The 26740-nt window shown below is 39.3% G+C and overlaps 1 protein-coding gene and 1 pseudogene across 2 annotated transcripts; both read left to right on the forward strand.

Moving 5' to 3' along the window:
- The first annotated feature begins 12224 nt into the window (after positions 1-12224).
- On the forward strand, positions 12225-26730 carry LOC143858430 (phospho-2-dehydro-3-deoxyheptonate aldolase 1, chloroplastic-like; annotated as a pseudogene). The gene is made up of 10 exons (XR_013238959.1): positions 12225-12365; positions 16073-16560; positions 17040-17316; positions 17426-17695; positions 17807-18052; positions 22980-23879; positions 24403-24489; positions 24578-24700; positions 24769-25182; positions 25892-26730. The product of XR_013238959.1 is annotated as a phospho-2-dehydro-3-deoxyheptonate aldolase 1, chloroplastic-like (transcript).
- LOC143858431 (ABC transporter G family member 1-like) lies at positions 23449-26544 on the forward strand. The gene is made up of 5 exons (XM_077369084.1): positions 23449-23463; positions 24403-24489; positions 24578-24700; positions 25096-25182; positions 26095-26544. The coding sequence occupies exons 1-5, from the start codon at positions 23449-23451 to the stop codon at positions 26542-26544; spliced, it is 762 nt and encodes a 253-aa protein (XP_077225199.1).
- Positions 26731-26740: the final 10 nt, after the last annotated feature.

A 26740-nucleotide genomic window follows, 5' to 3' on the forward strand; every position in this document is an offset into this window, starting at 1 on the left:
TACCTAACAGTGGAGGAGATAGCTCTTTCCATGAGAAACATGTGTTTGAAGAAAGGCCAAGGAGAAGGGAATTTGGAAGAAGAAGAAGGACGCTGTTTTTCGGCACGGTAACACTTTTGAAGCTTCTTGACCTTGTGGTGGCACTGAGAAGATTTTGAAGGAGAGTCGAAGCCACATCGAGATGCACTAAGGTTGAAACCTCCTCACATTGGCTCGCTTTGAGTTGTCCACTGTTTAGAGAATACCATTTTTCTCGGTAGGCTTGGATTAAGTGGATGGTTTCGAGGTGCGCCCATGGGGTTGGGGTTGTGTGGTTTTTTGTGCGGGGATGGGTTGAGATTGTGTGAGGGAAATGCTGCAACTGACATGGTGATGACTCCCGAAATCTAACTGCACGTACTAGCCTAGGAGAACCTGTAATCTTGCGCTCACAGATAAAGCGTCAGCAGGCCCAGAGTTATGGCTCCGGACGGCCACTTCGACACTCAAGTCAGAAATAGGCAATCACAGACAATGGACGATGAATGGTGGGGAGGGCCAAGACGAGTTACCAGACCAGGATATCGTAGGAGGAGGAGAATTGGTTTCGAATTGCCTTTGCTCGAGTGTAGACCCTTATTTATAGGGGAGGAGGCCCATGATCTTGAGATATCAATTAAGCTTTGATTTAGCCCATGTTGGGCGTGATGGATGGAAGATAAGATTGTGGGGATATGATTTCCTGTGATTCCAGGCAGAGATCTTGGATGGTGGCCTTGGCGGGACGTTTTGAATTTAAATAGACCGTCATACGCATAACGGTAGTCCGGATTGGTTGCATAATGGCGAGATTTCCGCGATCGTGTCTGGCTCCCTAGAGGTTCAATACCGAGCAAAAGATAAATGTTGAGGGGATCTTATCGCAACTCGTTAGTGAGTGTTGCTTGAGGCGGTCGACTCGATCCCGGTCTAGTGGCAGAGAATGTTTTTGTCAGATGATGCCTTGCTCTTTTTTGCCGCCGATTCCTTTATCGCCGATGGAGTTCTTTTCCGCTTCGGGGCCGATGATGTTATAGCCTCCGATTGCGATCGATCCATGGGGACAGGCAGAGATTCTTCGGTTCGCAGACGCCTTGTCTATACTGTCATCCATGATAGAGATACCTGAAGATACGCAGATAGCACCATTCTTCGTCCAGCAAGAAAATCGAGTCTCGCATTATTTAACCACTCCCTTGGTTGATCAAGAACGAGGGGAATCAGACCTGGCTGTCTCTGCACCCCTACCTCCTTTATCACTGAGCGGTCATTTAGGGGCCTTAGCTGGTGATCCGGGCTGTTTCCCTCTCGACGGGGTGGTGGAAAGGTGGGGAGTTTGACCAGAAGGTTGACCGGTTGAGAAAAGATGGGAGAGAGAGAGTAAGATGAGCGGAGGGTGTGAAGGGTGTTAGATGGAGCTACGGCTGACAATCTTGGACGTCCATTAAGGGGATTGTGTGGGGTCAACCAGTCAAAGGGTCTCAAAGACTCGAACAGGTAAATGATATAGTCGCCCACTTTTCTTCCGTTGTCCAGCTCTTTTTTGTGTAAAAACTAAAAAGAGTGGTCATAAATAAAATAGGGAGGTTGGAGTGGGGAAGGAAAGGGGGTGAATATATCACTTCTCAAACAATCAGCTCTTTTTTGTTGGTTGCCACCTTGATCAGATGATCCTAGACGTCAATGTATCGGGCCTTGTTAAGTCCAATATTTTTCAAAAAGTACAGTTGGGCCCACTTCAAAGGATGAACCAAACCTTTCATCCGTTGGGCTACAACGTAAATTTTATGGCATTGAGCCAATGGTTAAGGCTTTCTTTTTCAACCTACAGTTAGGAAATTCAATCGGAGCTTACCTACCTAAAAATAAAAATTGAGCGCACCGTAGATCATTTCCATAGGAACCTCAATAGATCAGAGGGTTATAAACCTCCTATGAAGATAATCTATAGGGTACAACTTATTTGCGTTGTAGCCCAACGAATGAATGGTTTGGATCATCCTATGAATAGGGCCTCACTGTACTTTTTCAGAAAACACAAAAGAGGAGAAACAGACTTTGTACTGGTTCATTTTTCAACTAGTAGAGGTTTGAGGTTTCCATAAATAATAATATGCAATTACTCCATAGATCATAGAGCTAGGGTCATCCTTTGGAAATGAATTTTTGGGTCCAACCTATTTACGTTATGGCACATTGCATGGACGGCTTGGATCATCCTATATTGTGGAAATAAAAACAGAAAAAAAAAAAAAAAAAAAACCTAGGTGAACCACGCGTCCACCCGGCCCATATGGGTGGGTTTGGGTTCACAAAATAGTGACCTGTAAGATTCCGTGTCATTTGTGGCCCAGCCCATACCACCTGGAACCATATGGGTTGGGTGAAACCCGGCCCGGCCCACCCGTTTGCCAGGCCTAACCAAGGCATAGTAAGTAGATCCGATCCGAAATGAATCAGTTGGCACCCCTAAGAGAGAATATCCATAGTTGTAAACTATATTAGGATTAGAGTCCCTATCTTTGGAGATGGATTTGAATTTGATCTGTTGCTGTCTCTGTTTCTTTGTTTTGGTTTTAAGTAGTAGGGAACGTGTTCGGTAATGTTAGCAACAGCAGGTCTATTAGAGTGGGAGTTAGATCGCGTTTTTTCGCCTAATCTTTCCAAAACCTAATCGAAAATCGAATGCCCCAATCTTTTGTCGTGTTGTTGGGGTTAGTTAGACTTGGACCGGTCCAAATGTGGCGGCACCCATAAGCTACATAACACTGACTACGTCTCGGCTTTGAATGGCTTCACTCAATTCAGTACTTTAGGGAGATGAATTTTTCGCCCCCTCTTAGGATAATACACCCCCCTCTAACGTGATTTGATGTCAAAAATCGCTCCTACAATTCACGTTACAAGTTGGGTGTATTATCCTACACGTAGGCGAAAAAATCACCCTGCGTACTTTATTCTAGGCTATTATTAATTTATTACTTGGGGTTTGCCAGTGGAAAAGCCATTCTACGGCTCACTTGAGCAGGGAAGAACGGCCATTTTTTGTCCTACTTATTTTATTCATATGAGGTGGTTGTTCTCTCCTACACAAGTGAGCGCCACCCTCCCGTGATGCATGTGCATCCCTCGGATTGCGAAGATCAACGGCTAAGATTGTTAGAACCTTGATCGGACTGTTCGAGATCATACAAATCAGAAGACATTGGACGGCTTCTAAATCAACAGCCCGTGTTGATCTCTAATCTTTGATTTATTAGGCATTTTTTATTCTAAATTCTATTTGGGACGTAGTAGTCGTCCAAAAGTAGCTTGGATTTTAGAGATTTGTAGATATTTAAAGAGAGCTAGAGAGATGTTAGGAATTTAGAGATATTGTAGGAGTATTAGGATTTGGATGAATAGTAGAAGTTTTAGGAAGTCTTTGGACGTCTAACAAGGAGAAGAGTTTTTTCCTTCGTCAACTTGGATTGCTTTAGATATCTTTTCTTTTATTTTAGGATGCCTAAATCTACTAGGAAACGTCCATGCAAGTCTATAAATACCAGCTTTGTAAACGAATTTTATAAGTTTTAATGAATTAAATTTCGTTGCATGTTGCCTTTGGTAAAAACGCCATCTTTACAAGCCATCTGCTGCTTGTTCGAGCTCGCCGGAGAAATCGCAAGCCACCTGCTACTTGCCCCAAACCATCTGTTGCTTTCCTTGATCCATCTTCAAGGTATGTTTTGTTAGTATTTTAATACTAAAATTAAAACAAAAAAGGAGTCTTTTTGGTTTTTTGAATCGATTCCCTCTACTTTTGAAATTCCCACCCAAAATTTGAAGTTTTCAAATTTATTCTTTCTTTTGTACTTTTCCCACTAAAAGTTTGAAGCCTTTGGAGTGTGCTCTCTTTTCACTTGAGAAGTTTAGTCCAAGATGGGAAAGTGAGAAAAATTCTCCCAACCATATAAGAGGGAGTGTTAAGACAAAGGCTTGGGCCTTTCAAGGGCATTCAATTTGTTTGCCTTGGGAATTTTACAAAGAACAAATAAAAATAAAAACACACACACACACACGCGTGCGCTGAGCCGTGTCGAGTTGGGGCGGGTCGCCGGTGCGGGTTGGGTTGGGTTGGGTTGGGTTTTTCCCTAAACGAGATTATCCTTTTTTAAACACCAAGAGTCATGTTTATTTTAAACCCAATCGTGTCTTTTCTTTTTTAATCCCAAAGGTCACGTCCATTTAATTCTTTCTAAATCTGACGATTAGATACCTTCTTAATAAGGTTTAAAAACATATTTAACATTTAAGGTATGCATCCATACGTTTTTAAAGGATGTGTTTATTATTTTTTAACGGGTGTCTTTAACAGACACGTTTTGCTTATAAATACAGACTTTTACCAACATTTTTAAATACATAACCATTCTCTATTTTCTCTCCCTGTTCTGTTCATAACAGAGCACTGTTTTCTTAATGTTGAGAATAGTACATTGCTTGCCATCAACATAACAATATTTTTAATTTCTGTATTTGAGACTATCTTGTCTCTTCTATTTTCTATCTTACTTAGGCAATCAGAGTGTTTACCGAGTGGTTCAAATCTATCTGATCGTGTACTTCAGATAAATATTGACGGTGCGTCGGGCTGTTGTATCCTGGGGGTGATTGCCTTCGGATCTGTTGCACCTGAGGCTTTTCCTCATCAAAAAGGTTATAGTAATCATCTATTATTTTTGTTTTTCACAGAAACCAGTAATCAGGTACACCATATTATTTATATTTGGAGGAAAATTTCACAACAATTTTAAGGTGATTTTCGTTTTTGTTTTCCTCTTTCTAAAATATGACATCCCATGATGAGATTAAGTCGGATTCCTCAAATCCGAATAAGCCTTTTTGATTCAGTGGTGCTAATTTTAAGAGATAGAGGAAGAAAATATTTTTCTTTTTAACCACCAAGAAAGTAGCCCATGTTTTGGAAGACCCAAGGCCTTGGAGATCAGAACTTGAACCGGTTAGATCTACTTAGAAAAAGAACTGGAAAGATTCTGATTTCATATGGCAAAACTTTATTCTCAATTGCCTCTTCGACGAATTGTACGATTTTTATGGTAATTGTAAGGATTCCATTACCCTTTGGGAAGCCTTACAAAAGAAATATGATACGGAAGAGGCCGGGTCTAAAAAATATGTGGTTAGCAAGTATTTTAGATATTATATGGTAGATGAGAAGACGGTGATTTCTCAAACCCATGAGTTGCAAAAACTTGTTCACGACATCCTTGCAGAAGGAATGACTATAAGTGAACAATTTCAAGTTGCAGCCGTGATTGACAAATTACCCCATTCTTAGAAAGAATTTAGAAATTCCCTTCTTCATAAAACTAAAGAATTATCTATGGAGGGTCTTCTTGTTCGTCTTCGGATCGAAGAAGAAAACCGTAACCAAGATAAGAAAGAAGGGAATATGGAAAATGTAACTAATGTGAATGCCATTTCTATAGTTAATAACCAAAATTAGAAACAGCAAGTGAATCTGAAGCCCAAAAAAGAAGTTGAAGAAAAAGCAACAAAACCAAAACCGAGGTACCTTCAAGCGTCAGAACCAAAACCCAACTTCTGGAAAGAATGACTATTCCAAAGTTATGTGTTATATTTATGGTTTTAAAGGTTATATTGCATGGATGTGTCGACGTAAGAAGAATGCACCAGTCCCTTAAGCCAAACGTGACAGAAGAGCCACTTGTGGCTATGATCACTGAAGTTAATATCGTTGGAGGATCTGAAGGGTGGTGGGTCAATACTGGTGTGTCCCGTCATGTGTGTTTTGACAGGAAGTGGTTCAAGACGTATGCTCCTGCAGATAATGAGAAGAAGGTGCCTCTAGGGGACTCGCATACTACGAAGGTACTCGGTGTTGGGGATGTTGAGCTTTGTTTCACTTCAGAGCGGAAAGTGATGCTGAAGGATGCTCTTCATACTTCAGACATGAGGAAGAACTTAGTTTCTGGTTTTCTTCTTAACAAGACTGGTTTTAAACAAACCATAGAGTCTGACCAGTATGTTGTAACCAAGTTTGGGTCCTTTGTTGGTAAAGGATATGCATGTGATGGAATGTTCAAACTGAATGTTGAAATAACGAATGAAAGTGATTCTTCTGTTTACATGCTTTCTTGTGTTAATTCATGGCTTGCTAGGTTGTGTCATATAAACAAAAAATATGTACATAACATGAGTGTACTAGGTATGATTCCTAAAGTAGTCTCAGAAGACTTTAAAAAATGTGAAACTTGTAGTAAGGCTAAAATTTTCAGAAAACCTTTCAAAAGCATTGAAACGAATTTAGAACTTTTAGAATTAGTTCATAGTGACATATGTGAACTAGATGGTATCTTAACCTGTAGTGGTAAAAGATACTTTATAACCTTTATAGATGATTTTTCTAAGTATACAATCATCTATTTAATTAGACATAAGAGTGAAGCCTTAAAAATGTTTAAGGAATACTTACTAGAAGTTGAGAACCATTAATAATGGAATTCACTACCATAGGTTTCCTGCTGTTTTAGAGGGTTTCAGTGATGCCGATTGGAATACTTTGTCAGAAGATTCCAAGGCTACTACTGGTTATGTTTTCACTGTTGGTAGTGGTGCGATTTCTTGGAGATCCAAGAAACAGACTATTACTGCTCAGTCCACTATGGAATCTAAGCTGATTGCACTAACCTCTGCATGTAAAGAGGCTAGTTGGTTGAGAAACTTTTTATCTGATATACCTATTTGGGAAAGACCTGTTCCAGCTATTTTGATTCACTGTGACTAGGGGTGGACATGGTTCGGTTCGGTTCGGTTCTGAGGGAAACCCAGAACCGAACCACTCTCAGTCGGTTCTCAAAAAATAGAACCAGAACCGAACCGAACCGAACCTGGAACCGAACCGAACCAGAACCGAATTTAACCGGTTCGGTTCGGTTCGGTTCTGGGTTTACAACAAGTGAAAAAAATGATTGGTTTTATGTGAGCTTAAGGGGGATTTTGTGTGAGCAAAAAATCACCATTACATGATTTACAATTTTACACCCACAAGTCCACAACTGTTATATATCAAATGACTTGTACTAAACACTAACAGAGTAACAGGCTAGGGGCAACAGGCTGTTAGTACTTAGTAACAAGTAACAACAGTTTTATATGCAAAACAACAAAATGCCTCATACTAAACAGTACACTAACAGGCTGTTAGTAACAACATTTTTATATGAAAAATGCCTTGTACTAAACACTAACAGGCCTCATAAGTGTTAGTATAATAGTAACAACAGCTTTATATGCAAAAATCACAAATACATTCTCATGCTGAATAGCTTTTATGCTCTTTGGCTCCTACTTCAGTACCTGGAAAATATTCAAGAGACCAAAGAGAAATGAACTCTATCTTTTAATTTCTTTTTACTGACAAGCTCACAAATAAGATAATCAAAATAATGCTGAGGAAAAGGAAGCAATCAACAGACATTCAAGATGAATAGGATTTTAAACATCCTTTTACAAACCATCCCAAGCCATCAAAGTGTTGTATCCTAAAAGAACATAGCATCTAAAGTCTAAACATACCAAGCCATCAAAGTTCAAAGTTTAAAGTTGAAACCATAGAAGGATATAGCATCTAAACATCCCAAGCCTCCAAAGTTCAAACATCCTCCAAAGTCCCAAGCCTCCAAAAACATGCACATGATCCAAAAAGAAAAGAGGAAAAAATAAAAAGAAATGCCATCCAATCCTCCAATGTCCAATCTCACAATTCTTTGCATCATTTCCTCCTCAAATCCATAGATATTCTGAAAAATAACATAAATTTAGTATATTAGTATCTGAATAATAAATCAAATATTGCAACTTTGCAAGATAAACTTTTTTAAGCAATAAAATTATTTAGATTTAGATGGTTATGTTGAAGTCATTTACCATAAAAAACATGAGTGAAGTGGCATTTCGACTTTCAAGGTCAATCCAAAGAAAATTCCGTACAATCAACTGAAAAGGTACAATATAAATCAAATTTCGATAAGAATGAAACATTGTGTGAGCTTCCAACAATTAATTATAACATAATAATTGAGTTAACATTAAATAAATAAATAAAATGTTACCTGATTCAAATTCTTCAAGTTCATCTAGCTTTTCTTCTATTTCAATAGGAAGTGGCGAAGCCCGTAACCAATCTTGCCCACAAATCAAGCACTCCACTAACTTAGGGGTTAAAGAACTGCGAAACTGATCAAGAATACGACCTCCGGTGCTGAAAGCCGACTCCGAGGCAACAGTAGATACGGGAATAGCTAGAACATCTCTTGCTATTTGGGAAAGAATTTTGTATCTAGAACTATTCACTTGCCACCAATTCAATATTTCAAATTTTGGGTCTTGACTTTCACAACCTTCCTCCAAGTACCTATCCACCTCAGACTTTACATCCTCACTCTCCTCTTCTTTTAAGAATGCAACAAACTCCGAGTCAACAAACTCCGATTCAACAACCTCCATCTCATTTACATTCTGAACTGTACTAGTACTGGGCGGTGAGGAAATTGATTGGTAATGCATAAAGAGACGATGAAATGCTCCACTTACTCTATTAGTGAGTGCACTAACTTTATCCGAAGTATAAAGTTTAGAGTAACAAAATTTAACATACTTCAATTTAAATCGAGGATCTAATACCACGGCAAGCAATAGCATCATGTTTACTTTATCAATATTCCCCCAATATTTGTCAAATTTTTCTTTCATTTTGAAGGCCATAGTGCTCAAACAAACATCTCCACTTTTTGACAAATCACACAAAAGGCGCTCAATTTTGAAAACTTCATGGAAGTAAGAGTTAGATGTAACATACAAAGACCCAGATAATCGTAGAGTAGCCTCATAGAAAGTTTTCAAAAATTGAGTCAACACTCGGGCATTATCCCAATCTTCAAAAGTAGGAGACCCATCTTTCAACTCTGTCACAAAAAGTACATCTTCATCTTCAAGCCTTTCAAAAGCTTTTCTAAACTTCAATGCAGTTTCCAACATAAGATAAGTAGAGTTCCATCTAGTTGGGACATCTAGGCAAAGAGAGCTCTTATATGTGATTCTCTCTTTCTCCACACAAGACTTAAATCTTCCCAATCTCGATGGAGAACTCCTAATATACCTTACTGCCCCACGAATTTGAGAAATAGATTCGATGACCTCATTTATCCCATCTTTGACAATCAAATTTAATATGTGTGCACAACATCTCATGTGGAAAAACTCACCATTTAAAATGAAACCATTTCTATTGGAAATTTTTTTCTTCAAGTATCCAACAGCTGTATCGTTTGAACTTGCATTATCTACTGTAATTGTGCACACCTTTTCTATACCCCATTGTATCATGCATGACTCGACAGCTTGTCCTATTGCCTCACCCTTATGACTAGAAATCACACAAAAGTTTATTATTCTCTTATGTAATTTCCAATCATGATCAATGAAATGGGCTGTAAGACACATATAGGAAAGATTTTGTAAAGAAGTCCATGCATCTGTCGTTAGGGAAACTCTTTGGTTTGTTTTATGCAACAAGTCCTTCATTTTGTTTTTCTCACTGGCATACAATGCCAAACAATCTCTAGCCACTGTACGACGGCCAACTAACTTAAACTTCGGTTGCATGACACTACAAAAATATCAGAAACCCTCTCGTTCCACGAACCTAAAAGGCAATTCATCAGTTATAATCATCTTAGTAAGTGCCTCTCTGCATAACTCTTGGTTGAATTTCCATGCCACAAGACTACTATCTCCTCCTTCTTGTGACACCGATTGATATGAGGAAAGGAGCTTTTGCCTCTTGTCATGAAAATTGGGATTCTTAGGACAATTTCTAATATGCTTCCATAATGTACTAGTTCCATAACTACTACTATAAGTATAAACACTTTTACAATAATTACAAATTGCCTTTTCAGATTTCCCCCCTTCCTTATTCAAGACTTTAGTAAAGTGCTCCCACACCTCAGATACAAGAGCCTTTTTTTTAGTAGGGCATACCTTTGCAGATTGAGAGCTGACTTCCTCAATAGGATTTGAACCTCCACCATCTCCCATACTTGACATCTAATAAGAAATAAAAACAAGAAAAAAAATCATATCCTTTCATTTATCACACATTTTCAATCAAATAACAAACATTGTAAAGATTATAGATGCTGAAATAATAATGTTCCAATCCACCCAATGCTAAGAACAACATGTAGTATGTACTGTGTACAATTGTACACCAATGGATGGCTGTAAGCCCTAATTTTCGTGACCAAATCATTTACAAAGTGATGGTTGTAAACCCTGATAACTACCCTCAAAGTGACCAAATCTTATTTGATTCTGTTGGCAATCTCTTATCAAATCTATAAGAGCCTCATTTGGATATACCAACGAAAATTATTTTCATATCGTTTTGAAGTTAAATACAATTATCTGCAAACAATGGCTATTAACAGTGCTTAGTAAATTGCTTTCAAGGTAATCAAAATTCATCCTAATCAATGTACGTTCCATGTGTCCGTGTTCCGCCACAGGATTGAGCATTTGGGCCCTTGTTCTTCTTCTATCTCAATTCCTTTTGGTTTTCTTAGTATTGAGCTGCATATTTGATTTGCATATGAATGCCCAGATGAAGTTTGATTAGAGCAGTCAATTGATAAAACACTAGGTATTTTGATAGTTTTCACCAGTCATAAAAAGTTATCTGATCGTTTTCAGTACACGTCAACTTTCCAAACTTATCCAACTTTTGTTGAATAATCAGATTAACAAATTTAAGGGTAAAATCATCAAGGGAAGAGAAATGACGACGAACAACAGAAATGACGACGAACAACAGAAATCCTTAGAGCAGACCTAAAATTCGGGAGTATTCTGCAAGGCAAACATCCAAAAACCCCTAGAAGTTCAAGAAAAGATTGAGAAAATTCATTTTTTTTTATTTAAAATTTTAAATCACACAGAATTGTATGGGGGAGTATTTCATTTAAAATAATAACACAAGTGAATCACAGGATGAGCTGGTCTAGTGCATTAGCTTAGTATTATTGATAGTGAATTAGTGAGTTCAATTCCCACAAGGATAGGTCTTGACAAAAAAAAATATTCAAAAAAAAAATCCTAAGGAGACTAAATAATTTCTCACAAATATATTACCTTTCAAAAAAAAATTCTCACAATATATCAAAAATGTATGCCATGAAAATTTAGCTGGATTAAATGCTAAGATTCAATTATTCTCCAAATTTTGTAACACAAGATGCATTCGCCATAGCCAAACAAATTGCTCAGATCGTGCAATCTTGACCATCCATTTGGAGACAAGAGATTGATGGCTGTGGTCATTTACCCATAGTAATTTACTAATTTTTGGGCCATGGCTAACCAAAATAGTGGGGCCCACGGACTGAATGGCCCGGATCATGGTACCATTGTGTCGCTATGCCCAAATATCCCCATCAGAGGGAATGAGGGATGTTGGTGAAAGCTCTGAAAATTGATGCCCATCAAAGGGTGTCTTCAACAGACTTTGTGCCTTAGTTTTTTCAACGTAAACAACCCACAAATCCGAAAAAATACATAGAAGGGGAGAGATATATTTAGAGACAGAGAGAGTGAGAGAGATTACCTTTGTAAGGATGCTTTGGATCCTTTGTGGAAGAGAAAGTGGAGGCGCAGAGAGGGAAATCGAGGCCGGATTGGCCGGACAAAGTGGCGAAGAGTGGAGGCGCAGAGAGGGAAAGGGTTTGCAGCCAAAGTAGATCTAGGGTTTTTCTTCTTTCTTTTGTAAAGAATTAAGACTTAAGAGCTTAAAGAATGATATCAGCACCCCTTTTTTGATGGCCTCAATAATGTCAAACATTAACAACACAAGTAAATAATGTTATCAACACCCCCTCTTTTTTAAGCATTTCACTGATTTTATATAACATAAGTAAATACGTATTACGATAATACGATTTCACTATTTCGATTTCCGTATGGTATTTTCCGGTTCGGTTCGGTTCTCGGTTCCATGTCCCCAAACCCAGAACCGAACCGATCGCCACCGGTTCCCAGATTTGGGAACCAGAACCGAACCGGGTCCACTCAGAACCGAACCGAAGCACCCGGTTCGGTTCGGTTCTTCGGTTTTACCCGGAACCATGTCCAGCCCTAACTGTGACAGCACAGCCGCTATTGGAAGAGTACATAATAAGTATTATAATGGAAAGTCGCGACAGATACGCTGGAAGCACAGTACTGTGAGAGAGTTTATCTCTACTGGATCAGTCACCATTGACTTTGTGAGATTTAGTGATAATTTGGCAGATCCCTTAACTAAGGCCTTGTCAAAGGAGAAAATCTGCAATATATCGAGGGGGATGGGCTTAAAGCCCATTTGTAAATAGTTACCTATGATGGATACCCAACCTAGGGACTGGAGATCCCAAGAACTAGGTTTTCAATGAAAAAAACGAGTCAAAGTGTAAATTGTGAGCGATCATGCTGATTTCGAGTTTATCTCAATGTCCATCCCTATGGTGTAACCCCAGCATGATATCCTGAAGCGTTTGTAAGGTTGCATTATTATTCATAATGAGATCTATAGCTCGTATGAGTGGGATATCTAGGCTACAGGAGCATCCTTGATAGACTCACCTACATGTTAGCACGGAAGTGGGCCGCTTCCAAAGAGAATGAGGGCTTGTTCTGTTATGCTTACATGAAAACTGTGATGTAGCACATGGCCGTAATGTGTGAGGTTTTTTGGAACCAATTAAACACTTTAGTATTATGTGTGTGGTGCACGTCTTTCTATTCCAAGGATTGTAGTTCAAGACATAGTCACTATCAATTCCTTACAGTTAGAAAGCACTTACACTAAGTAAAGGTTCAAGACATAGTCACCTTTATTATACGTGATACTTTGCTGGTTGCCCAGCGTTAAGCTTTACTAGTAATTTTTCTATTAAAATAAGTGGGGGATTGTTAGTATTTTAATACTAAAATTAAAACAAAAAGGAGTCTTTTGCTTTTTTGAATAGATTCCCTTTACTTTTGAAATTCCCACGCAAAATTTGAAGTTTTCAAATTTATTCTTTCTTTTGTACTTTTCCCACTAAAAGTTTGAAGCCTTTGGAGTGTACTCTCTTTTCACTTGAGAAGTTTAGTCCAAGATGGGAAAGTGAGAAAAATTCTCCCATCCATATAAGAGGGAGTGTTGAGACAAAGGCTTGAACCTTTCAAGGGCATTCAATTTGTTTGCCTTGGGAATTTTACAAAGAACAACAAGAACAAATAAAAATAAAAACACAAACACACGCGCGTGCGCCGAGCCGTGCCGTGTCGGGACGGGGCGGGGGCGCATTTGCGTGTGGGTTGGGTTTGGGTTTGGGTTTGGGTTTTCCCTACACGAGATTATCCTTTTTTAATCACCAAGAGTTGTGTTTATCTTAAACACCAAGAGTCATGTTTATTTTAAACCTAATCGTGTCTTTTCTTTTTTAAACCCAAAGGTCACGTCCATTTAATTCTTTCTAAATCTGACCATTAGATACCTTCCTAATAATGTTTAAATACGTATTTAAAGTTTAAGGGATGTGTCCATACGTTTTTAAAGGATGTGTTTATTATTTTTTAACGGGTGTCTTTAACAGACACGTTTTGCTTATAAATACAGACTTTAACGAACGTTTTTAAATACACAACCATTCTCTATTTTCTCTCCCTGTTCTGTTCATAACAGAGCACTGTTTTCTTACCGTTGAGAACAGTACATTGCTTTCCATCAACAGAACAGTATTTTTAATTTCTGTATTTGAGACTATCTTGTCTTCTTCTATTTTCTATCTTACTTGGGCAATCGGAGTATTTACCGAGTGGTTCAAATCTATCTGATCGTGCACTTCAGATGAATATCGACGGTGCATCGGGCTGTTGTATCCTGGGGATGATTGCGTTCGGATCTGTTGCATCGGAGGCTTTTCCGCAGAGGCACAAAATCACCTTAAAGAGAGCGACCTAGTCCGTGCCTCATCTCGCCACATCGAAAATGTTATACTAATCATCTATTATTTCTGTTTTGCACAGAAACCAGTAATTATGTTTTACACCACCTTGTTTCATTCGATTGGAAAGCCCTCTAACCCAACACAACCACCACCTAACCATAGCCTTTAAACCCAACACAACCACCACATAACGCCATATTATTTAAGATTGTTAGAGATATTTTGTATCTGTTGGAGATGAAATAATAGAAAGTGGTTTGCTTCAAGGCGCGAAATCGCTTTCCTTAAGACAGATTTCGCCCCCACTAGAAGTGTGCAAAGGGGATCCACAAATTGCCTCCAAGATACAATGAAGACAGTAGGAATTTCCTACTAATATTTGATGACGCTATGCACAAGTGGAATCAAATCCGAAATGTCCTTAAAGAATAACAAGCTTTAGAGAGTCAGTCTAATTAATGTTACTGCAGTATAATAGTAATTAGATAAACAATAATGAAAACAGTATGTAAAACGAATTTGGTGGGAGTGAAGAGTATAATGGCACTTGAAGTGTTGAGAATTGCACCAGAAATGGGTAAATTCGTTTATGTCTTGAAATGGCTGGGTTTTGCACTTTTTATAGAGCCTCGGTGACTTTTTCAGTGTGAAAAGCACCCCTGTATAGTGCCTTTCCAGTTCGGTTTGAATTCTGGCTGTTAGATCGCGCCCATACGCAATTCAACGATCAAGATCAATCCTGGAGTGACTGTTGGGATATTTAAAACCCTGTCCTCCCCCATAACCGTTAGATCACGACTGATCGCAACTCTACGGTTCGGATCATACCCGATAGCCTCTTGATCGTTGGGACATGACTCCTCACGATCCAGACACAACCATTCAATCCGATGGCCCAGATCTCTCTCGACCAGGCACTAGCCGTTGGAGTTAGGGGTGGACAAGGTTCCGGTTCCACTCGAAAAATCGAACCGAACCGGCTATTCGGTTCGGTTCGGTTCAAACTATTGGGAACCGATTGTACATGGTTCGATTCTGGGTTTGGGTTCCTGGAACCGAGGACTGACCCCCAACTAATAGATCCCCCCATTTCCATGAGAAAATTCACCCCCCTTTAACGTTTTGCTTTGCCTTTTAAATTTTAATTCACCCCCCTTTAACTTTTTGCTTTGCCTTTTAATCTTAGTGTACCTTTAAGGTTTTGCTTTGCCTTTTAAATTTTAATTCACCCCCCTTTAACATTTTGCTTTGCCTTTTAATCTTAGTGTTCATTTTTAATCTAAGTGTTCATTGTTGCATGATTGTGTGTGCCTGTCTTAAGTTTCACTTGATATACATATACATTGGATTGTATTTGTCTTAAGTTTAAGAAAGTGTGAAAGAATATACATTGGATTGCATGGCTCAGCATAACTCAGAAACTGGGTATACATTGCACCTAGGTAAACCCAGAATCGAACCGATCAAATTCGATTTTGGTTCCAAATTTTGGGAATCGATTACATATGGTTCGATTTTGGGTATACCCGAAAGCCGAACCATGTCCACCCCTAGTTGGAGTACACTAAGCCCAACCAGCTACGATGCGGCGTGTAAAGTGCGCCTTATAGCCCATTGCTCACGCCGCGCGGGTTACCCATGGCTAAGACCCATTGTGCACTTAAACAAGACAAATGAATGGACCCGCTACGATGCGGCGTGCAAAGTACGCCCTATAGCCCATTTGCCCACGCCGCGCGGGATGCACCGTCCGTGGTTCGACCCAAGTTTAGGACCCATTGTGCACTTAAACAAGACAAAGGAATGGATGAAGTAATATATGCCCATCTCCAACTTTTCTCTAGAGCAATGTGAGACTATTTTTTCAATACAATTCTACACTCTTTCCAAAAGCAAAAGCAAAAAGCAATTTTTTTAATAGGATAATTTTTCTTTTTCCAGAACAACTTTAAAAATATGTTTTTTAAAACTTGTTTTGACAATTTGACCTCAAAATAAAGGATTTTGAAAAACTTTTACACAAATCTCTCCTCCAAACCCAATCAATCTTCCCGTCCAAAACCCACCAACCCTTTCTCCCTCTCATCCCCACCAAACCCATCAAATCAATCTCAGCCGTCCATGCCGCCGAGACTGCTAAAACCCCAGTCATCACCTCCAAACCCACCACCACAGCTCCCGGCAAATGGACTATCGATAGTTGGAGATCTAAAAAAGCCCTTCAACTCCCATAATACCCAAACCAACAAGAACTCGAATCCGTTCTCCGAACCCTCGAAGACTTTCCTCCGATCGTCTTTGCCGGCGAGGCCCGCCATCTCGAAGACCGGATCGCTGATGCCGCCATGGGCAAAGCCTTTCTTCTCCAAGGTGGAGATTGCGGGAGAGTTTCAAAGAATTCAATGCAAATAACATCTGGGATACTTTCCGGATCCTGGCTCAGATGGATGTTGTTCTTATGTTCGGTGGTTAGATGCCTGTCGTTAAGGTACTGTATTCAAACCCTAGTTTGGTGTGGCATTATCAATGTTAATGTCATTGCCAATTATGTATTCTTCCCTTTTTTCTTGTTTTTTTCCTCTTTTCTGTATGTGACTGAAACACAGTGGTGCTTAATTGTTTGCATTTAATCTCATATGCCAATGGTTTTGTAGTTAAATATCATTATCTGCAAATACTAATTACAATAGTCTTAGAAATGATACAGTTAGTTTTAGCCATCATGGAAATCGAAATATTTCTGTTTCTGTGGAATTTTTTGCTGGTACCTTGTAAAAGTCGTGGAAATATTTTGGTTTCTCTAAAATTTCAGTTGAAATCTTTAATATTTTGGTGGAAATCTTGTAAATTTCTGTGAAAACTGACATATTTTGGCCGTTAAACCTTGCTGTCCCATTTGAGGATAAATTAAATTACAGGATCTTTCAGAATCATCCTTTTGATTGAGATTGGGATTTTTCTTTGTAGGTAGGAAGAATGGCGGGTCAATTTGCGAAACCCAGATTGGATCCTTTCGAGGAGAAGAATGGGGTTAAGCTCCCGAGTTACCGCGGTGACAAGTCAATGGAGATGCCTTCGAAGAGAAGTCGAGAATTCCCGATCTTCAAAGGATGACCCGATCTTATTGCCAGTCTGCTTCAACGCTTAACCTCCTCAGAGCCTTCGCCACCGGTGGTTATGCCGCTATGCAGCGAGTGACCCAGTGGAATCTCGATTTCGCAGAGCACAGTGAACAGGGCCATAGGTATAATTTTTTCTTAACTCAGTGACTCAGCCCGAGTCTACTCAGTTCTAATGAATTTCGAATTGATGGTTTTTCTTGTTGTTGGTGTGATTGGAAAAAAAAAAAACAGGTATAGGAAGCTGGCTCACCGAGTTGACGAGGCATTGGGTTTCATGGCAGCTGCTGGCCTCACAGTCGATCACCCGATCATGACGACGACAGAATTCTGGACATCACACGAGTGCTTGCTCTTGCCTTATGAGCAGGCTCTTACAAGGGAGGATTCGACCTCTGGGCTTTACTATGATTGCTCTGCACACATGCTCTGGGTCGTACTAGGCAGCTAGATGGCGCCCACGTTGAGTTCCTTAGAGGAGTGGCGAATCCACTCGGGATCATGGTATATATAGACTTATGGATATGCAATTTTTGTTTAGTGTGTTGTGAGATAATGGAATTGAATTGATTTAGTTTTGATTGAATGGGATTGATCAACTGGGTTTTTGTGGAGGTTAGCGATAAGATGGATCCGGACCAGTTAGTGAAGCTGATCGAGATCTTGAATCCCCGGAACAAGCCAGGAAGAATTACAGTGATTACGAAAATGGGAGCAGAGAACATGAGAGTGAAGCTTCCTCATCTGATAAGGGCGGTTCACCGAGCTGACCAAATTGGCACCTGGGTCAGTGATCCCATGCATAGTAACACCATCAAGGCACCTTGTGGACTCAAAACTCGCCCTTTCGATGCCATTAGGGTATATTAAATTTTCCCTCTTCCTCTTTTGATGTTTAATTATATCTTTCCCTTGATTTTTCTAGTTGCTTGTTATATGATACTAAACAATGAGTTTTATTGCATAGATAAATCTCTTTGTTGAGCATGTGGGGAACATGCTGATCGATTAGATTTGGAACTAAAGACTAAAATTCGATGTATGAGTTGTCTCTACCATCTCAAAACTATAAACTTAATTTCAATGTATATATGTAAGTCCAACAAGTGTACATGCCGACTGATTCAGATATAATGAAATTCAAAGATACACAAATATAAGTAAGTATAACTTTGGTTGGAAAAATACCAAAAACAAGATGGAGATGAAGAGAATCACAACGTCAAATATAAAACTATATTTGACGTTACCCAAAATATGAAGAGAAGATAGGCTGGTCTACTCTATATTCCTTAAAATTATGAGCTTACGAGAATAAAATATCTTATTAATCAAAAGGTACCTTCCATGAACCAGCGGCCCAACGCATATATGAGCCTCCTATTGTGCATCAGCATGCAGACAAAGAGTCTCTAAGATCCGGTGATTTAGATTGTAGAAAAGAGACTTTTCCCTTGGAAGAAAAGGATGCTCCCTTATCATTCAAAAAAAAGAAAAAGGTGCTCTCTCTTGGGAGTAGAATTACCCTCATCAAGATTGTGCTTGCTAATCTCCCCATCTGTTACAGGTCGATCTTTCAATGCCTTGGGTCGGTGAAGGAGAGAATCGAGTAGCTTGAAAAAAACTTTCTATGGAATGACAATGAAGTACCACTTAGTTCTTTGGGATGAGGTGTTCAATCCAATTAAAGAAATGGGTCTGTCTTTGTTTTTTTTTAATGGTAAGTGGGTCTGGTTTTTAGAAGATTAAGGCTGGTGAATAAGACACTTCTCAGAAAATGATTGTCAAAATTTAGGAAGGAGGGAGATAACCTTTGGAGAATGGTGATCGGGTCTAGTTATGGGTCCAACTTTGGGGTTGGAAGTTCACGGACAATATTAGATTAGAAAGAGTTTCAGTCTGGCACGCCATCAGAGACCTCAGGCATCAATTTGTAAGAGGGGATTAGATTTAGAGTTGGCGGAGAAAACATCAGATTTTGGATGGATGAATGGTGTGGATGCAGACCTTTGAAAGAGAATTTTTCTACGCCCTTTAGGATGACTGCTATAAAGAATATCAATATTGCTGAATCCTTTGGTAGAATTAACGACAAAGTGGAGTGGAGCATTAGATTTCGTAGGAATTTTCGACTTGGAGGTGGAGCAGGTTGCCTAGCTTTTTAGTCGAATGAATTCGTTTTATATTAGGCGACATGGCTCGAATTGGAGAATTTGGAGATGATACCCAGCTGGGAGTTCTCTGTTACTTCTACACTCGGTTACTTGGCCAGGATCGCTCGTCTCCCAAGAGAAAAGCGTGGGTTTCTACAGCTCCACAGAAAATCAAGGCCTTTGTTAGACAACTTTTGTGGACAAGATCCTCATTGTAGATCATCTCTGTCACGGACAAAAAAGTCATTATTAATCATTGCTCTGTGTATCACTGGTGCCGAGTCTATTGAGACAACCTCCTGGTTTAGTGTTGGTTCATGCGAGAGATTTGGAACTTTGTTTTTTGGTCTCTCCAGTGTTAGTTGGGCCATTCTGGATCACATAACAGATCTTTTTGAGGTTTATGGATTCACTTCATGGTCTTCTAGAGGTAGAACCTTTTGGAATCTTACTTTTGTTGTAATTTGGTTCATCTGGAAGGAAAGGAATGGAAGACTCTTTAAAGGTGTATCTAGCAACAGGCACGGCATTCAAAGGCAAATTCTTTGTTTGGTGATCCAATGGGCTTCATGCCTCCATATTTTCAGAGACTATCCGATGATCACTTCTTATATAATCCTGGGATGAGATCCTGTTAAGCTGTTGCGGGAAGGAGTGGCCTAGCCCAGTGTTTTAAAACTCGGCGACTTGGCTCGGAACTCGGCCGAGTCGACGCGGATTTGCAATGGCCGCGTTTTGGTGTCCCAGACACGGCGAGTCCTGGCCGAGTCTTGGCTATTTCGAACACCCACCATTTGCCGCTGAAAAACCCTGTATATCCTAAATTGCGAAGAAGAAGAAGATGGAGGAAATGATATATCCGGCCTTCTTTTTTACTTGGGGCAGCCCCTCTAGTGTTAAATGATAGTAAAATATTATAAGAAAAAGTGGTGTCCAAGTAAAACATGAGGGCAAGCAAATACATCACTTACGCAAAAGCAATGCACTATTTTATTTTATTTTTTTTGGCAGTGTAATGCCAGCCCCTCTTTTACGTCTGTCTTATCCTCTCTTTCCCATCACTAAAAGTGCCTCGTTTTTGCTACCAGTACAGTCATTTGACTCATCTTGTCTTTTAGTAATTTAAATAGGTATCAAATTTTATTGCAACTCCCAATTTTTCAAAAGAAAAGAAAATACATGTTGGATTTGTGCAATTATTCAAGGGCAGTCATAAATTCACCCCCATTTATTACCGTATTCACCCCCTATTTTTCAAAATGGATTGTCCAGCTCACACCTAGAATGTTCAAAACCGTCCACCTGATGGGCCACAATCTATTAGGTTGTGCCCCAAAAATCATTTACATAGGATGATCCTAGCCGTCTGATCTATAGAGGCTTGATTATATGGAGTTTCTCTATAGATCGGAGGGCTAGGATCATCCTAGAATAAGCACAAATACACACTTAAAAACCATCACATAAGCAAGACAGATATCCATAATGGTTTAACTGTTGGTATTTTAATACAAAATAACCCTTGTTGGTATTTTACAAAGTTCTTTTGTTTACAAAAAAAAGCCACTTTGTTTTGGAAAATGGTTTTGCTCACTTCCTTCACAAAAGCGAATTGTCCCGTATTGGAAAGTGAAGAAAAGCTTTATGTGTTTATATAGCTTTTCACTTCCTTAGCTTTGTGAATGAGAAGAGGAGAAAGGAGGCCTACACACATGAGCCACCAAGTGGACCCGGTGGGCTTTTGGTACCACACACGCGCCGCCCGGCCTGGCTCGGCTCGGCCGGCCGCGCGTGTGAGCAAAGGTTTTTACATCCCCTACATTTTAATTTTAGTTTCTGTCCGTTTACCTTCGCAGTTTAAGCCGGCTTACTGGAACGTCATTAATTGGGTAAATAACGGCGCAGTTCTTGAGTAAGCCGGCATACCTTAATAACGCTGGCGTAACCGAATGGCGCCGGTGTACCTAATCGTTGTGACTGTTGCGAAAGCGTCTTTTCACATCTGTAACGTTTTTTAAACGGCTCTTTTCTTAAAGGTCGTCTTTACTCCATTAAAGGGTGTATTGAACGGACATGTTTGGCTTTATAAAAGAGGATGTTCTCTGTGTTTTATAAACACAACAACAGAATGAAAAACTACTGTTTTGTTCTTGTTTTTTCTACTTTACTGTAAACAGTGTTTTCTTTCTTCCTCTGTTTATTTTACATTTTTTGTTGGGCTACTAGAGTGTTCGTGTGGTTCGAATCTCTGAGATCGTGCAGTTCTTAGAGATCGACGGTGCGACGGGCTGTTGTATCCTGGGGGTGATTATGGCCGGTAATCTGCTGCATCGGAATTAGTTTCCGCAGAGACGCAAATTCACCTTAAAGAGAGCGACAAAGTCCGTACCTCATCTCGCCGCATCGGAAAAGGTTTCACTAACATCGTTTGTTTGATTGTTTCTGTTTCTCAACACAAGTCTGGTAAGCCGTATTATTCCCTAATTCTCAACATTAACAACATCAAACATCCCACATTTCACATGTAATTTGTATAAATATTGATACATAATGCATATACTAACATTTCATATGCAATTTATATAAATATAATTTTGTAGTACATATTGATATGGTATACCACTAATACACGTATGGTCTTAGTCTATGTCGGTGTTTCGGTTTCGGTATGAGCTTCGGTGGGTTGGAAACTATGAAAATTTAAAACAATGCAAATTATGTTGACCATCATTCTTTTCTTGTCCAAAAGTTACCCTTATGTTGATTTTATTTCCTGCCTTTTCCCCATTTTCCATTATGTCCTTTTTAGCATGGTAAATGTGGAACAGGCCCTCCCTGTTAGGATCTGAATCTCCATCATCGACTTCTATGTTTTGGACTGCATGAAGTCTATAATGTAGGTCCTGTTCGTTTTGGATTTTGAGAATTGATTTTAGGTCCAAAACTGGTTATTAGACTCAATTAAATGAAATTTTGAGTCCAAAAATCAGTTTTGGATTCGAAATGGATTCTCAAAACCAAAACAGGCTAGGCCCTAGAGTATGTATTAACAATGCACATAAGAAAATTGATTCAGTACTACACGCTAAAATATGTTATATAAACCATTTAAACTGTCGCTTATTGCACATACCTCTCAATCCAAATCTTTACACCGAAGTTCAGAAGAAAAACCATTGCAACTGTATCAATCTTGACTCTCTGATCGATGTGGGCCATGGCCCAACAAATCTTACCAATCAGATAATCGCGTTTCATGTCAGATGCTGTGTCTTTGATGGCAAAATGCCAAGATCTTTTTTAATTGCATGGCTTTTAATTTTTTGCTTTAAAAACACATGTGGAGGCACTGTAGGTTTTTTAAATAACTTCCAAGAGCCCAGAGATTTGACAATCTGTGGGTGCGTGGTAGATGTTCCATTCATTTATTTATTTCTAAGTTTGGCTGGAAAGCAATAAACATTTTTCTTTATGTATTGCAAAGATTCCTGAACATTTGACCAGAAAATTGCTAAGATTTTATGTGATTGGATTGCATTTTCTATGATACTGTCAGTTCCCTCTAGCACTTCGTTATCCCTCCAATCATATCTGTTTTAATTTTTATTAATTATGCTGTGTTATTTACTCACCAGGCTGAGGTCCGTGCCTTTTTCGACGTGCATGATCAAGAAGGGAGCCACCCAGGAGGCGTTCATCTTGAGATGACTGGCCAGAATGTGATGGAGTGCATCGGAGGGTCCCGCACTGTGACCTTTGATGACCTGGGCTTGCGATACCACACCCATTGTGACCTGAGGCTCAACGCCTCCCAATCACTCGAGCTCGCCTTTATCATAGTTGGTTGGGGACTCCACAATCGGTTGTCATAATCTAAAACAAACAGGGCCAACTGATTATTAGAATAAAAAATACTCTTAATTTTGAGTCTAGAATTCAGTTTTGGACAAACAATCAGTTCTCAAAATCCAAAACAACCCAGGCCTAAACAATGGTGACCTGTTTTATATGCACCTTCCTATTATTCATTTTAGAAACTATCATTTGTAATAGAGGATATATTCCATTGATTTTTAGGCTTATGTGACCCAAGATGGCACTCTAATGACAACACTAACGGTAAGAGAAGCCGTGTATTACTCAGCCCAACTCCAGCTTTCTGATTCCATGACAAAATCCGAGAAGAAAAAGAGAGCATAAATGAAAATAAAGGAGATGGGATTGCACTGAACACTAGAATAGGAGGGTGGGCCTCCAAACGACTTAGTGGTGGGCAGAGAAGGAGGGTGGCCATTTGTATGGAGATCTTAACACGTCCAAAGCTTCTCTTCCTAGACGAGCCCACGATCGGGCTCGATAGTGCAGCTTCATATCACGTCATGAGTCGAATCGTAAGGCTCGCACGAGACGATTGAAGAACTATCATCGCATCCATCCATCAGCCAAGCAGTGATGTCTTTGAGCTTTTCCAAAATTTATGTCTTCTCTCCAATGGTAGAACGGTTTATTTTGGCCCTGCTTCTATTGCCAATGAGGTAATGAGCTTATCAATTTATAATTAAGGGTTTTGCTAACAAGTGGGGCACTCGTTAAGGAGCATTTAAATGCTCTTGAACCGTCAATTTACAGATATTTTGAGATTTTTACACATGTTTTGAGACTTATCAAAAAAATGTGAAAATTGATGTTTCAAGAGCATTTAAATGCTCCTTAACGAGTGCCCTAAGTAAAACCCTTCAATTATATCCATTATTGATTTCAAATATGAATTTCTTTATGTTGGGACCCGGGTAGAACTCACCCTTAAAAGCTAGCCGTTAAGGGGAGGGTGCCCGAGTCCTTGTAAGCCCTCCTCATCAGTTGCTCTTTTCTGATGTGAGATCATTGTTTTTGCATGGAACTCCAACATTTTGAACTAATTAGATAACCAACTTCATTGGTCTCTTTTTTAATACAATCTTTTGAAGTATGTGGTATGTTTGTTCATCTTTTCCTCAACCGAAGTACTTAGTGAGGACATTGCACTGATTGAAGGTTGTTGCTTTGGATTTCTTCTAGTTTTTCGCATTGAATGGTTTTCCATGCCCATCTTTGAGGAACCCTTCTGATCACTACCTTAGAACAATAAACAAAGACTTTGATCAGGTGAGAAACAGTCTCTTCATTTTGTGTTTGATTCTGTTAAAGCATCTATGTTCATATTATCTAATGGAAATCCCCTGTTTCCCACTAGGACATTGAGCAAGGCCATGGTGCCATGTCCACCTCTCAAGTTATCGACATTCTCATAAACTCATACAAATCATTAGTCACCTGCCAACGAGTACCAAGACGGGTAGCTGATATATGTAAAATGGTAAGTGCGCCATCAGATTTATCTTCCCCAATCTCTGTATACCTCAAAGGACCCATTTTCTTTTGTAGGAAGGAGGAGTTTTGGAGAAGAAAGGAAGTCAAGCTAGCTTCATTAGTCAGGCCCTGGTCCTCACTAAAGGATCCTTTGTCAATATGTAAAGGGATCTAGGCTACTACTGCAATTTACATCGCACTATGTTTATGTGTAGGCACTATCTTTAATGACATTGGCCACAGTTTCACGTCAATTCAGACGAGATAGTGAAGCCAATTTGCTTTATGCTTTTGTTTTTACATCACCCTACAAAAATTACCATTAAACATAAATGAGAAGAACCTAAAATGGCAGATACATAAGGATTGCCATCTAATGTTAGATTGTTTTGAGTTTTTCAGGCAAGGGGTTCGATGCTCATGTTCGTAGCTGCATTCCTGACCTTCATGGCAATTGGAGGATTCCCTTCTTTTGTGGAGGATATGAAGGTCAGTTTATTTTCATGAACTTCATTAATCTATTTTCAAAAAAGGATTCCATAGTTTGAAAATGATCATTCCACCTACCCACTTCACATCTGCATCATCCAGACCCTTCATCCAATGGAAACCACCATTGCTATGCTATACCCAAAAACTCTGGCCATTTTATCTTGAAAAAAACATAATTATTAGTCTGAGTGACAAGAAATTGGTGCAAGTATAAATGGTTAAATAACACCAACTCATAGAGCTTAAGCTTTGGGAGTAATTTGTTGTTTCACATGGTATCAGAGCTATTGCCTCACAGCAGGTGGTGGGTTCTAAACCCAACAACTCATTGATATTAAAAATCCACATGCAGGGCCCAACCCCAAAAGGGGGCCACATCTGCCAGGTGTACAGCCAAGGAGGGAGAGAGAGAGAGAGAGAGAGAGAGAGAGAGAGAGAGAGGGAGTATAAATGATTAAATAACACCTAGTCACCAACTGTAACAGCCTGCGCTTTTGGAGTAATTGGAAACAGAAATTAAATTGTGATTATGATCACGTAGTTTACAAAAACATGATTATTTTAACTGATATCTTTAAATAACACCAACTCTAACAGCTCAGTCTTTTGGAGTAATTGGTCGTTTGACAGAAATTAAATTGTGATTATGATCATGCAGTTTACAAAAACAAGATTACTTTAACCTATATCTTTTCCTAATTTACAGATATTTGGACGAGAGAGACTACATGGACACTACGGTGTATGAGCATTTGTTGTTGGCAATACACTTTCTTCTATCCCTTACTTGCTTCTCATCTCTGTGCTACCTGGAGCCATAGCATACTACTTAGTAGGCCTCCAGAGAGGTGTTGAACACTTCTTTTACTTCACTCTGGTATTGTTCATGTGCATGATGTTGGTTGAGAGCTTAATGATGATTGTTGCAAACATCGTTCCGGATTTCCTCATGGGTATTATCACCGGCGCCGGAATTCAGGGGGTGATGATGTTGAACGTCGGCTTTTTCCGACTCCCGATGATCTCCCCAAGCCCTTATGGAGATACCCAATGTATTACATTGCCTTCCACAAGTATGCTAACCGAGGCTTATATAAGAATGAGTTTATTGGACTCACATTCCCTAACAATCAAGCAGGAGGACCATCCACCATTAATGGTGATGAAATTCTGAGAAATATTTGGCAAGTTGAGATAGGGTACTCCAAATGGGTTGATCTTGCTACCTTGTTTGGGATGGTGGTTCTATATCGACTCATGTTCTTGAGTATTATAAAGATCAATGAGAAAGTTAAGCCCATGCTCATGATAAGAGCTTTCCTAGCTGCCCCATCTAAGCAAGCCTCTCAAGTCATCTAGCAGCTCTCAAAACCATAATATGAAGAGAATCCTACTGTTCCTTTGCTCACTTAGTGGTTTTTGTGTAGTTATTTTGTTCGTTCAGTGTTGGCTGATAGGAAAGTTTGGATTGATGTGCATATGTGAATCATCATTTTATCTTGTTTATTTGCATTGGACTAGCAAGAGAAAATGGTTGTACTCAAATGAAGTGTTG

The sequence above is a fragment of the Tasmannia lanceolata genome, unplaced genomic scaffold (assembly GCF_043159265.1).
Source record: "Tasmannia lanceolata isolate RefF3 unplaced genomic scaffold, GAP_Taslan_0.1 ptg000026l, whole genome shotgun sequence".
Lineage (NCBI taxonomy): Eukaryota > Viridiplantae > Streptophyta > Magnoliopsida > Canellales > Winteraceae > Tasmannia > Tasmannia lanceolata.